Here is a 13,248-nt window from a genome sequence, read left to right on the forward strand (position 1 = left end):
TATTAATTTGTTCTAACAGTAAAAAAAATTGCAAAAAAAAAGAAGAAACTTATAATGTGTAAAAACAGTAAAACTAGTTAAAACTATTATGGCCATTCATATAATATTGGCCAAATAGCATCACTCATAAGATTTATTACTCCATAATAATTTTAATAGAATGTAATTCCATTGAAATTATTATTTTTCGTGAGAAATAAGAACATGAATAAATTAATAAAATTTACGAATAAATTAATCCAATTAATATAGCGTCCCTTCAGGATAGGATCTAAACCCTGACCAAATTGTCTATTCATAAAAATTATTAAATTAATCATGCGTGTTGGCACGCATTCTCAACCGAACTTATATTTCAATATCTCCCAATTTCCGGTTTACTGTTCTGAAAAAAAAAAAAGAAGGAGAGAAACAACAGAATTTTCTGAATATAATTGTATATCTCATAAGGAATGAGTAATTAAGTTCAAACAATTTATATATAAATTCAGCTGAGCCTTGAAGCAACTTGAGTTGACCATTTTCGAAAAAACGAGGAGGTGAGAGAGGATGAAATAGGATACGTATACCAATTACTATAAAAATATCCTTCATTCAGAAACTAAAGAATTACACTAAAAGGTTAGTAGGTGGCTGCGACAGAGACATACTAACCCTCTCATAGATCAAAAACACTTGTTCAACAAGCTGGACCACTCCATTTTCACTGTCACAAATGCTGATTGAAAATGATCCAAATAATTGAAGTTCAAGAACTCTAAACAAGCTGCATATACAATTCATTAGCGCGTCGTCTGCAGTCAATCGAGCTTTCATTTCAAACATGAATGAATTTTGGGTTCCACTCATTTCCTAGATAGCAATGGGAAAGCACTGAAGCTCCTTCAACAATGACTCAATCCTAAGAAGCAGATTTAGCATCATTCTATTCACATAACTAATACCACAACAAAGCACTGATGCTCATTGCTTCTGCACCAAAAGCTCTTCAAAGGTGTCATGAGCAAGCTGTATGATGGGGGGTTACTATAAGTCTTGTCAATTGGTAAAACGAAACGAGATCATTCAGCCCCATTACGTCACAAGAGAGAGTGCCTGTTATTTCCAGGAGCTCTCTCAACACAATTTTGAACTCTTAAAAGCTTCAACAACCATAGCGCCTCTGCCTTTCTTGGAAGGAACTTAAGGCCTGCAGGAACTCGTCTTCACCAAAATCGGGCCAAAGTGAATCAGTGAAATATAGTTCAGTATGAGCCAACTGCCATAGTAAGAAATTACTAACTCTCAACTCCCCACTAGTCCGTATTAGCAAGTCAGGATGAGGGAAATCAGTACAATTTGTTCCAAGCTCCCTTTCAACAAGAAACTCATTGATATCCTCGGGCTCGATGAGTCCATCCTTTACTTCAACCGCGAGCTTTTGGCAGGCTTGCACAACATCACTCCGGCCACTATAGTTAACTGCAACAATGAGGTGAAGTCTTGAGTTATTCTGGGTAGTTTCCATTGCATTGGCTAGCAATGCCTGTAATGAATTGAAGAGTTTAGAGGAGTCCCCCATGATTGAAATCCTAACATCTGCACTGTTAAGGAAATGAATGCATTATTTAACCGATCAACAGCAGGGCAGCCACCATGCATAATACACATCATAGTACTGATTGTGATTGATATAATCCTGCTATGTATAACATCTTTGAAACAAAAATAGTATAAACAACCTAGACCATACTTTAGAATAAGGGTAAATATCACTTTAAACCCCTAACTATTTTCACAAATGTTTCCATAAATCATGAACTGTCAATCTTGTATCAATTATACCCTCCATTCGTTTTTTGGGTCCGGAAAGTTGACGTGGCTCACCGGATAACACAACATATTAAAATTTATTCTTTTCAGTAGATACCTCACTAAATATTGGAGTTCCTCTCTTAATCCTCTGTCAAACAATGCCATCAAGACATCAACCTCCACCTATAACAAAAATCAACAAATAAACTGAAAGTAATTCAATTAAAAAAAAAAAGTTAATTTGACGCATTGTTTACCTTTGGACGAAACCAATTATCCGAAGAAAAGGCGAAGACTGTGAGAACCTTTATCCCCAATTTGCAACAGAGCTCCACCATCCGTCTCAAGGCCCGAACTCCGGCCTCATAGCCCGACCCGACAGGAAAACCCCTCATCCGGGCCCACCTCCTGTTCCCATCCATAATGACCGCCACGTGCCTCGGTATCGACTCCCGCCGCAGTCCCGCAGGCAGCGCAACTGAATCTTCGCCGGAAAATTGAGCTGGCGCCGTCGTCCCCTTTAGCAAGGCGTCCTCGCCGGGATGCCCGTTTACAGTGGCGGCTTTGATGGCTGAAGACAACGCGCGCGGCGGCAGCTTGAGGTCGAGTGAGCGGCGCGGCACCTGCTGCCGGAGCTTGAGTGGCGAGGGGGTGAAAGAGAGGCGGAGTTGGAGAGACGCCATTCGCTGCCGCCGCGGTTGGTTTTGGAAAGGCGGGAGTTTAGGGTTTCTAAAATTGGAAGGCGGCACTGATTTTTGAAGTTTTATGAGTTTTAACTGATCCATTAATGAGTGGCCAGCCGATGAAGATGGCAACTATGTCTTCTTTTTTTCTTTTTCTTTTTCATATTTTAAATAAGTTAAAATATTTGTAGTTTAACTATTTTTTACTTTACAATAACCTTTGGCCTAGTAATAAATTATCCATTTTTTGAGGCATTAAAATTTCCATAGACCTTGTAAATATAATGACAAAAGGTAGGTAGTTCATATGGTTTGGTGCCATGATTTAAAAATTAAGTCCAAAAAAAGAAATAAAAAAACGTATGATTTGTAGTATTAGCATCTTAACGCACAAAACTTTTAAAAGGTGAGCTAATGCCGCGAACAAACTTTTTCTTACAAAAAATAAAATAAATCTTACTCATTGCATTCCATTATTCATGGTTTGTGTTTTCCTTAGGAACCGTACCACATAACATGTTTCTTTTTGGATGATAACTAAAACTTAATCAAACTACATATTTAAACCTAAATCCTATCATATCACTCATTTCAGGTCTTACACTCTCTCTTTACTTGTTTCCCTTTTCTTCTCGTCTCCTCACCCCTTATCTTCTACCCGTTTTTGCTTTCATTCCTTCTTTTCTGCCTCACCTCCCACCACCGTATCAACAGTCGAGCGCATTCTACACCACCATGCGCTCGACGCTCACTTCCCAATTGCGCCCACAATCGGCCATGAATCCGGTCTTCCACAGGCTCTGATCAACTTCGACCGCGCTGGTGACGAGGAGGAGTGGGATAGTAGAATGGAATTCCTTGGATTCTCGACCTCTCCCGCCATAGTGCTAACATTACCCCAAAAATTGAAGTTCCAAAACAGAGTATTAAAGACAAATTCAAATCCTTCTTGCATTGCAGTCATTTAATTACAAATTTACCAACATTCCAATAGTTTAAAATTTAACTATATCTAATACTCCCTCCGTCCCACGAATCTTGACACGTTTGGTTTCGGTACGGAAATTAAGGAGTTGTAGATTAGTGTTTTAAGTGTGTAGTTAATAAAGTATAAAAGTGATAAAGTAGGAGAGAGAAAGTAATAATTATTACCTTATTTAGAAATGTATCAAAATTCGTGGGACGGTCCAAAAAGAAATATGTGTCAAGATTCGTGGGACGGAGGAAAAGCATGCGACAGTACGTCAGTATATCTCAATTGCCTGTCTGAGTTTACGTACTCTTTTGAATAAACGGAGAGACAAGAACAAGTCAGCCAGCGAAAGTCTTCAACTATAGTAAGTAATAAAATCTCTCTTCATTACAAAATTTCTAGAACTCATGAAGGTTACAGCAAGGCAGTAACTTACTATATTTCCGTGGTAATTCAAAAGGACTCATTATTTATATGTCACCTTATGAGGACGACGACGACGCTGCTGGAGATTGTTCTTGGATTGTAATTTCCTTAGGCACCTTGAGATATATCTGATTAGTCTCCCATCCGGTCCTTTCCAGTTGTAGCACAAAATCATCAAACCTATCGTTTAATGCAATCAAGCTTTGCTCGAGTTGGCTCAAGACATCATCTGATTCACTCCTATTTTGATGGAGCCAATAGGATTGCCACACACTTCGTAGGACTGATAGACTTGTAGCTCCCTCCTGCAAGGATTCAGGTTTATTAGATTTGATATGATAGATGCAGGTTGGTAGTTACTCCAGAATTCCATACCTTGTACGAGACAAAGATCTCAAATTCTGTTCCGAGTTGGTTCACCACAAGAAAATATTTCTCCTCTGCGTAGAGTTTGAGAAGTGTCTTCACCTGTTCAGAAAGACTTTGCATGACATAAATAAATTTCAACAGTTCTATGTTTCTGAGCAAATATCTATTTACTTCAAGTTTATTTATTTTTGTGCATGTTACGACATTATGATACATACAGAAAAAGAGTAATATAGAATTTATGTATTTTGTAGTACAAACTGCAGAATTCAGCCGGTGTATTAAACTAGAACAGTGAATGAAATAATAAAGAAAATATCATACCAGAGAGCCAGGTTTCTTGCCATTAATCATCTCTTCCAAGGGCACACCAAAAGTGATTTTTGGTTTAAGAAATCTTTCCCACAACAATATATTTTCCATCTTGTTACAGTCACTGATTCCTGATCCAGTGAAAACTTATTCAGCACTGTTGGAACAAAATGTCAAAATTGATAGAAGAGCATATGTTACCAGGAATCTTTTGCCATGAAATATGCGAGTTCACCAATATCCGTGCACGCTTGAGATTTATCTGTCAGAAAACTGATATAGCTAAGCAAATACACGTTTTCTTCTTTATGAGAATATTAGCACATTGTGCAATACACTTCTCAGAAAGCAGATAAAAAATCATATCGCACCGTGTTAAACCGCAGAACTGAGAGTGACAGATAGCGGAACCAGAGGTGAAGAAGCCGCACTCCAAGCCACGTGAATGTCAATGTAGGATACGAAGATGAAAAACCAGGTGTATCCTAAATTGTGGTTCTGATTAAGCTATCAAAAAATAATTGTTGTGAACCGAGAATTTTGTTCAGATAAATGTTGTTTAGCAGTGAAGATTCAATATACCAGAGCAAGTATGCCTAAAGCAAGGCCAACCAGCTCAGCAGCCACTTCCCACACTTCCTCCTGCCAATTTTTACCATAAAAGTCAGCAACATTACCACAGAATCAGAGTAATAGCTCCCAAATAAAGGCCATGACCAAATTTTAGAAATTTCCCTACATAATATAGTCCCTTTATGTTATTACCACAGAATCTATATAATAGTTTGATGCTCAAGACAATTTCTATTTCTGAAGCAAAGCTCATCGCGGCCAAAGGTAATAGGGAATAAGCTAATAGTCCACCTTGGCTGATACTTCTCCCAGATTTCCAGAGATTGCAAAATGATTTTGGATCACGCGGAATGAAGGATCTCTCAGACCTCTCCCTACCGCCTGCAGAAATAGAAAAATTACTGAATAACACTTCATTTCTCGACATACTTTCACAATCTTCTGGACTTCATGAAAACGGTATAAGATGTACTTGCTCGATCTCATTTAACATGTTTTTATATCCTATATTTGGCAACTTTACCTTGGCAAGATTTCCTAGTGATGCCAAAGGTAAAAAGTATGCAGGATAGAGCTGGGTGCTGAGGTCAAAGATGCTGCAAGGGAAGGATTATATTTCTCATCAAAGACATGACCTACTACAAACAAGTATTATCAATTGAATCCATAAGAGTCAAACCTCCCAGCACTACCAACGAAATCTGCATATAAGCGCCATTGTTTTGGATCATCATCAAAAAGGTTACCAAACCTTCCACCTGACAATGACATAAAAGAAAATATTACTTGCATGTTCATGAAATTGATTTTCTAGAGTTCTGTAAGATAGCCAGACCAATGAATAAACGGCCAAGAGCACCAATGCCATCCTTTGACACCCATCTGTGAACACAAACAGATGGGCATCAACAGTGAGTATGTATAGTCAACAGTTGAGTAAGGATCCAAGCAATTACCTAATAGCAGCAGCAGAAGCTGCAGCCGTAGTTCCTGAAAATGAGCCTACTCCAACAGCCTATATTTTTACCGCAAATTTTAGTACCAATAATCGAGTACTAACCTTGCTAGCACAGGTTGCTTAAATAATTTATGTCAGCATATTCCCAACTCAAAAGGAAAGCTCATAAATGGCTTTAAGAACAAAAGGACCAGAAACTTAATTAAGCACAGTAAAGAGAAAAAATATAATGTAGGCCCAAGAATTGCATAAGAGAAGCGGGCAAAAATATAATACACTATGTCAGGCTCCAAGGAACAATAAAAGCCTTCAAGTTTCTATATAAAATAATGAAGATTCAAATAGTAGTTTCTGTATGCACACTAGCTTTTTGCTATGTAACATACCCAAGCTAAATTATCGGCTTGAGTTAGTTTCACGTGCCTTTAGAAGAGTAGATGTGACCAGTGTATGACATATCCACCCTGTAACATTAGTTGGGAACTGGAGCAATATGTACTCCAAGTAATCATCTGACACTGAATCTGCATACACAAGATTTGAATTAAATTGCACCATGTCAATAACTGAATTGCTGGGAGATTACTTCTGGTTCAACTGAAAATGCATTAGTAGGCTAGTAGCACAAGTTTTTCATCAAAATGAATAATACTAGCAAGAAATGTATACAACCTGGGAAACCTGCTGGAAGGATAAAATCTTTGATTGTTTTCGGAAGCCAAGACAAGTAAATGTCAGTTCCCACAGCATCCGAGTTTTGCATCACATTAGTTTGGGCCGAACCATCCTCGAGAATGGTTCTAATTTGCAGATCAGATTCTAAAATAAATCTGCACCAACAAAATACACAAGTAGTGTATCACAATTGTAATCCTGAGCTAAAGGATCCCTTTGCAAACAATTTTCATGTAATAGCATGGTCTTTTAAATATTACATAATGAACCACACCAAATCTGGTATCTAGAGAAGATTTGCACATAGACGCGAGAGTGTGTACAGATTGTATGTATGCATATATAAAGTGAATAGTGTACAGGATCTAATTCACCTAGATTACAAAACATTGATAACATAATTGCTCAAGCTAAGCATAAATACAAAAATTCGTAGCAAGCAAAATAATTAAACAAAAAACAACCTAAATTTAATAGAACTTGTATAGAAAGTAGCAATTACCGTTTGGATGTGCCATTACCGTATTTCTCCAGCAAAACGAATCGCGCTTCATTTTCCTCCCTACAAATAATCAGCAAAAGCGTATAAAAAAGCTAGAATCGTGTGTTTTCTGAGCAACGAAGCCGCTAATAACAGAAGGCAGATGATCTTACTTTATACATTGTGAGTCTCCTGCTCCGGCTGAATGGGGTAGATTGCTGCACAAAATCTGAAACCGATCAACTCTCGCCGGACTCTGCCAGGAGCTAAAGTTGAAGCTCTGGCAGCTCAACCGCAGCGCGGAAGCCATTTTGAATTATAACTTTTTCTTTTCGCTGTCGCTTGAATTTAGCGGGATGGTCTTCTCCTGAGAATGAATGGGTGATGACTGGTGAGAGAAAGAGTCGATATTTATTCGAAATTTGTTTGTTTTTTTTTTTTTTTTTTGGGAGAAAGACATTTATTTAATAGACATTTGTCATCGCCTTAAAGTGGTGGGCCCAATGTGAGGGAGGCTAGTAAATTGTTTAGGCCCACCAGTTAAGCTTGCCTATTTTGGGCTTAGCCATTCCATCAGTTTTAAATTGTTTTTTGTAAAAGGCAATTTTATATATAGCCTCTCTTTTTTGTCACTATACCCTCCTATTTAAAAAATTAATTAAAAATTTAATATATTTACTATTTTATCCTTGTAGCCTCATATTTAAAACTTTTTATAAAAAAAAAATCAAAAAAGTATAACCTCCATTGATAATTCAAGAATCATTCTATCCGTCCGCTTGGAAAATTTTGAATTTACTCATCATTTTCCCCACACTTCATAACTTAAATATAATCAGTCTGCACTAAAATAACCATAGATTCATAGATTGTCCAATTCCATCTCTTTGTCCACAATTGTTGCACCGTTGATACCCACAAACCAAAACAAATTAATGTTGCAAATTCAATAAATAAAACTAAGATATAAATATGAGGTAATTAATTACTATCTTTCACATGCTTCTTGCAGAGGAGAGGCGACGACTCTCAAATACTCAACTCCAATGTAAACATCACAGGAACATTAAGAAATAGTAGCATTTATCCAACTTAATGCAGTATTTTTAATTTTTTTTTTTTTGTATAATTCTTGGTTGAATGCCTTGTTTTACTTCCTCTTATTTGAATGAATATATTTTGAAGGAATAAAACATGAATGAGAATATTGAAATGCTAAAAGATATTGAGTAGACAAACCTCTAATTTGTGTGAAGTTATTACAATATCATGTTTTCTTTTTGTTCATCGAAAGAGAAAAATTTGTTATTGTAGATATGGGATGTTGATGAACGGAATCTGGGAATTGGATGTTAGTGGGGGCTATAATTGCTAGGGTTTATTATATCATAATTTTAAAATTAAACGTAAGGATAAAAAAAGTAAATATATTAAAAATAATTATTCATTTTTTAATTAAAGGGCTATAGTGAGAAAAAATGGGGCTATGTATAAAATTACCCTTTACACAAAGGTCATATATAATTTGCTCTTTTATTTTATTTTTTACTGATTTTGAATAAAAATCCCCTAAAACTTAAAGATGAATGTTTCATCCAAATCTAACAAAAAATACACCCGATTTAGTTGCATTTAGTGTACATTCCCCTATTTTGATAATTTCAATTAAGCCTTACACTAAATTTATAAATCTTGATCATTTTCTCTTCACGAAAATAGACAATGGTGATGGAATAGCCAATGTTACAATGGGACAGCATTAGAAAATATTTACTACGTATATCAGTATATCATTGAAACAACATTGTAAATGTTGAGAGGATGTAAGATCTAAAAATAATATGATAATACAAATGCCTATATGATAATACCCACAGTCCCACATGAAAAGAAACATAAAATGCAAAAACTATCAAGTTTCAACTTGAAGTTACACTATGAGAACAATAAATGTGAAATTTTCATATAATCTAATACTAATTCACTATAGCCGGATTGTATTACTAAAAAATGGAGCCTGGTTTGTATAGTTATCACCTACAGCTCAATCTCAACTTCAATTCCTTCAACAAAAAAGCTTGAAGTTTCTGCATCGCGAGGGATGCCGAAGCAAGCTAACTAGGATCCGTTGTCGCTAGCACTTTGATCTGCATTCTTGCGGTTTTCCTCTATAATCCTTTGAAGTTCTTTCTCCCCTGCTGCGATAAGACGCTTCACACTGTCGAATGTAGTAAGCCTTATGCTGCAACAGAAAAACAGAAGGAATCTATCAGTGCCAAACTGCATTAGTTTGATCGTGGGAGGATGACATGTCTCGTGAAGAAGCCGATTTTCAGACAACTAAGTTCAATGAAACATGCTATTCTGATTTAATCCCTTTTTGTACGAGATTTGGTAGGGAATAACATCATTTGAAAATTCTAAGGTCTCATCAGTCATTAAGAGGAATGTATAGACATAGACGGAGAAGAAAGAGAAAATAACCTGCTGTTGGGTAGAGTCTTTAATGCATTGGGGATGAAACCTCTGTACAGTCCCACTAAACCATCACGAGCCACGATACCTGATTCAAAAAAAAGTTGTCGCGATTGTTAGCAACTTGGAGCGCATGTAACTTCGTTGCATATCTAGATCACATTCTAATGCCTGAACACCCAATTTACCTATAAAATTGGCACCTAGATGGCAAATTGCAATTGCAAATACAATAGCTTAAAAGCAAGACCAAGCTGGCTCTAATATTCTTGAAAAATAAAAATCCAGTTACATTTTGTAGGATAAGACAGCCCCCTTTCATAATAACAGCTTAAAGCATCACAAACTCATCCTATACAACAAAGATACGAGGCCAGAATCGAGTAAATTGTTATTATTCTGCCCTCATTCATACATGTTTTCGTATAAGTAATTAACATTACCTGGAAAGGCATCCAAGATTGTTACGTAAGGGGTACCCTTCATTTGCATCTGTCTTCTAACTGTGTCCAAAGGATAGCACATGAGAGTGGCCACAGTAGCCGACACCAGTGCCGTCGCCATGGATACTTCAGTCCTCTTCTGATATTTTTCCGGAAGAGCCTTCTTCACCCTGTCATTCAGATATTCAGATTTAAGTATGAAAACCCGTTTCATTGTGAAAGAACACAAACAAACCAGAAAAACTGCTGGACTAGTAAAGCTCACAAGTCAAAAACGCAAAAGTTCACTGCAATATAAGGTGCGATTCCAATAAGAGAAGGTCCTAGACCATTATAAAACGATGCAAATCCTTCCTCTCTCAACATGTTTGCAGCAACCTGCAAGGCGTAGAAAACGAATTAAGGGATTTTGCATCACATACAGTGAATCCTCTTTGCACAAAGCAACATAGAGAAAGTAGTATTACCTGTGACATAGTTCTGTAGCCAGGTTCAACAGCTAACCTCAAACGGAGGACATCTAGCGGGTATGTAACCTGGATAAACATAGCAACTGAGATAACTCTGCATACCCACAGCAAATAGCAAAAGCAGTTCTGTCGGGCGTTCTAACTCTTAACTCGAATGAGTTCACAAGATTACTTTTCATATAACAATATTCAGCAATTGCCAAAGGAGAAATTTTTACAATGCTAAATATCAAGTCCATCCATTTCTTTTTCAACTTACGAAAGTTGAAGTCATGCCAGCACAAGCACCTGCTGCTAATCTTCCAAGTAGAGAGAGTTCGCCATCCTTTCCCCGGAAAAGTTTCTGAAGAAAGGGAAATCAACAATTGCATCACTAACATTGCATGTGCTATGATGCTATGCTTCTTTGGGGATACAGTTGCAACATACCTTGTATGATTCATAGGCAAAAAGCTGAACTGCGCTATAAGGTATAATCCGGATCACCTACACCATTGAAAAGCAAATAATAAATTCTCATTTTAATTGAACTTTAAACCAAACTAAATATAGACCTCATCTTATCCAAAATATTTAGCCACATAGAGTAGCTCTTCTGGATCAAACCTGAGGGAGATTCCCTTTCCAGTAACCTTTCAGCCCTTCTTCCTTTCCGATCAACGAGATAGCCTATATGAAAATTCCAAAATAAATAATATAGTAACAGCAAGAAAGTAGATGGCCAGATAAGGTAACAAGGGATGTTGCTATGTAAGCAAATGGAATAAAATAGATTTAAGCCTGAAACTCATAAATAACCAAAATAACAGAATCTGCGAGCTAATATTGTATGCCACCAAGTAAGAAAAGTTAAAAGAAAAGAAAATTTGCATAACAGTTCTGATTCACATCAAGATTATGGTAAAATAGACTTTATTGAATGCTCTCAAGGTCACCAACACTTATAAGCAAACAGACAAAAAAATAAATAAAATAGAGCATTATTCAACTTATAAAAGCATTGTCACAAAAGCAATAATATTCCAATTGCCAGTTAAAAATTAGAAGTGGAGTAGTGATAAAGAAGCAGCCAATATAATCACCATCAAGAAAGATGCAAACGGAATACCTCAACAAAACCTATCCCCTTCTTCGCACCTACTTGTCCAGCTCTGAGCCCATGAGTCTGCATAAAATGAGGGGAAAAAAAAAGAATAAGCAAAACCATTATGAGCTTTTAATATGTTGGAATTCGAGATTTAGACTTTATAATTATGAGAGATTTGTTTGTTTCTTTAATCGGCATCCAGCTGATTCCAGGCATGCATATATTCTTTAGCACTGTAGGCAGCCAAATCAATTTTAAACTCAACACTTCACAAATGCTTTCAAATAAACAAAGGAATAAATCCCTCAATATGCGTACCTTTCTGTATGTGTGTGTAATTCAGAAAAAAAAAACAATACAATTTCGAAATACTGGAAGGAAATTCACAAGTTCAGCTGAGAAACTAAGACGTTGACCAAATAAGAAATTCCCCCCAAATTCTGGTTTCAATTTTCAAAGAAGAAAAAATTAGTATGTATAGATAATGAACCTGCATAAGAAGCTTGATGCGGTCGAGCGGCGCGGTGACAGTTTTGGCGGCGGCGCCGGCAATTGCCCCGGCGGCGAAGAGAGCGGCGTCTTTGGGGACCAATGCAACCATAGTGAGTGGATGCTTCAGAATCTGATCGAACGACGGCGAGAACTCCTTCTCCTCCCTCTTCTCGGCGAGCGAAATACAAGCAAAATTAGGCCCTCTGCCATCGCCGAACCGTGTGGTTTTGCATTGGGGGAGGCGGAGCCCGCCCGAGCGGTTCGGGTCAAGCCCCGGAATTTCCCGCCATCTCAATGTGGCTTGAGAATTATCGCTCATTTTTCGAAGAGGGGTTTAAGCGCTGTTTCCCTCTGTTCAGATAAGGTGTCGAGAGAGAGAGAGAGAGAGGGGCGTTGGGGTTTATATTGCACTATTTCTTCTCTTGTCGGTTTTGTCAGGTACATCGTTATATTATATTTTATGAATTAACGAAAGATTTGTTTAATTTTTCTTGAAAAGATTAATCAAAGATTGATGATTGGTGTGAAAAATATTTTGCGCCAACCAAATTTTTCATTTGTTCTTTTTTTAATAGTATATTACTATTTTCTTCATCCAACCTAATTTGGATAGTTTATAGTAAAAGCTTAATCATACATTTTCGGATGCGTTTGCTTTCAAATAGATGAGATAAGTTTCATTCTCGTTTACTTGACATAATGAAAAAATTCAAACAACTGATACAAATTTTCAAACACATTTTTCCTTGAAAAGAGATAATTTTATACTTAATATAGAATAGTAGTATAATTTTATACCATCTTGTGAGTGGTGAGTAATAGATAAAATATATTATCATTCAAATTAAATAAAATATTAAAAATGTGATTCCAATTTTAAATGATAAATTTATAGTATTTCATTATATTATATGTCTAAAGCAAATACACCCTTCACCTATTATTTAATCAAGGATGGATGATTGGTGTGAGTATTATTTTGCGCCAACCAAATATTTCAAAGTTGATTTTTTTAATAGTATACTATTTTATTCATC

The 13,248-nt window shown here is 36.6% G+C and overlaps 3 protein-coding genes across 5 annotated transcripts; all 3 read right to left on the bottom strand.

Annotated features, from left to right (window-relative positions):
• Positions 1 to 572: 572 nt before the first annotated feature.
• LOC131022635 (cis-prenyltransferase 4, chloroplastic-like) lies at positions 573 to 2,778 on the bottom strand. The gene is made up of 3 exons (XM_057952145.1): positions 2,052 to 2,778; positions 1,910 to 1,977; positions 573 to 1,583 (listed from the first exon to the last, which is right to left on the bottom strand). Exons 1-3 carry the CDS (start codon positions 2,577 to 2,579, stop codon positions 1,145 to 1,147), a joined length of 1,035 nt encoding a protein of 344 aa, XP_057808128.1. The 5' UTR covers positions 2,580 to 2,778; the 3' UTR covers positions 573 to 1,144.
• Positions 2,779 to 2,906: 128 nt separating this feature from the next.
• Positions 2,907 to 7,681, bottom strand: LOC131022634 (protein root UVB sensitive 5). 3 transcript variants are annotated; one of them, XM_057952142.1, is made up of 16 exons: positions 7,418 to 7,681; positions 7,266 to 7,325; positions 6,761 to 6,918; positions 6,512 to 6,612; positions 6,087 to 6,145; positions 5,966 to 6,012; positions 5,810 to 5,888; positions 5,654 to 5,726; positions 5,422 to 5,511; positions 5,140 to 5,199; positions 4,929 to 5,042; positions 4,759 to 4,819; positions 4,570 to 4,688; positions 4,252 to 4,344; positions 3,932 to 4,181; positions 2,907 to 3,364 (listed from the first exon to the last, which is right to left on the bottom strand). In XM_057952142.1, the coding sequence occupies exons 1-15, from the start codon at positions 7,552 to 7,554 to the stop codon at positions 3,933 to 3,935; spliced, it is 1,500 nt and encodes a 499-aa protein (XP_057808125.1). In that variant the 5' UTR covers positions 7,555 to 7,681; the 3' UTR covers positions 2,907 to 3,364; position 3,932. The 3 variants fall into 3 exon arrangements, with proteins under 3 accessions (XP_057808125.1, XP_057808127.1, XP_057808126.1); XM_057952144.1 differs by lacking the exon at positions 2,907 to 3,364 and having other exon boundaries at positions 3,787 to 4,181; positions 7,285 to 7,325; positions 7,418 to 7,515; XM_057952143.1 differs by lacking the exons at positions 2,907 to 3,364; positions 4,929 to 5,042 and having other exon boundaries at positions 3,787 to 4,181.
• Positions 7,682 to 9,000: 1,319 nt separating this feature from the next.
• LOC131022636 (thylakoid ADP,ATP carrier protein, chloroplastic) lies at positions 9,001 to 12,663 on the bottom strand. Its single transcript, XM_057952146.1, has 10 exons — positions 12,210 to 12,663; positions 11,741 to 11,797; positions 11,239 to 11,301; positions 11,062 to 11,118; positions 10,892 to 10,975; positions 10,630 to 10,698; positions 10,428 to 10,540; positions 10,163 to 10,332; positions 9,729 to 9,807; positions 9,001 to 9,486 (listed from the first exon to the last, which is right to left on the bottom strand). The coding sequence occupies exons 1-10, from the start codon at positions 12,528 to 12,530 to the stop codon at positions 9,363 to 9,365; spliced, it is 1,137 nt and encodes a 378-aa protein (XP_057808129.1). The 5' UTR covers positions 12,531 to 12,663; the 3' UTR covers positions 9,001 to 9,362.
• Between the last annotated feature and the right edge of the window lie 585 nt (positions 12,664 to 13,248).

Source organism: Salvia miltiorrhiza, chromosome 4 (assembly GCF_028751815.1).
Source record: "Salvia miltiorrhiza cultivar Shanhuang (shh) chromosome 4, IMPLAD_Smil_shh, whole genome shotgun sequence".
NCBI lineage: Eukaryota > Viridiplantae > Streptophyta > Magnoliopsida > Lamiales > Lamiaceae > Salvia > Salvia miltiorrhiza.

Coding starts and splice junctions, on each gene's coding strand:
- LOC131022636 (XM_057952146.1), bottom strand. CDS start 12,530: ATGAGCGATAATTCTCAAGCCACATTGAGATGGCGGGAAATTCCGGGG. Junction 10,976..11,061: donor TTGCCTATGAATCATACAAG/GTATGTTGCAAC, acceptor CCCTTTCTTCAG/AAACTTTTCCGGGGAAAGGA. Junction 10,541..10,629: donor GCTACAGAACTATGTCACAG/GTAATACTACTT, acceptor TACGCCTTGCAG/GTTGCTGCAAACATGTTGAG.
- LOC131022634 (XM_057952142.1), bottom strand. CDS start 7,554: ATGGCTTCCGCGCTGCGGTTGAGCTGCCAGAGCTTCAACTTTAGCTCC. Junction 4,820..4,928: donor CAGTTCTGCGGTTTAACACG/GTGCGATATGAT, acceptor GTTTTCTGACAG/ATAAATCTCAAGCGTGCACG. Junction 4,182..4,251: donor AGATCTTTGTCTCGTACAAG/GTATGGAATTCT, acceptor GAATCCTTGCAG/GAGGGAGCTACAAGTCTATC.
- LOC131022635 (XM_057952145.1), bottom strand. CDS start 2,579: ATGGATCAGTTAAAACTCATAAAACTTCAAAAATCAGTGCCGCCTTCC. Junction 1,978..2,051: donor ATAATTGGTTTCGTCCAAAG/GTAAACAATGCG, acceptor TTTTTGTTATAG/GTGGAGGTTGATGTCTTGAT. Junction 1,584..1,909: donor GAACTCCAATATTTAGTGAG/GTATCTACTGAA, acceptor TTTCCTTAACAG/TGCAGATGTTAGGATTTCAA.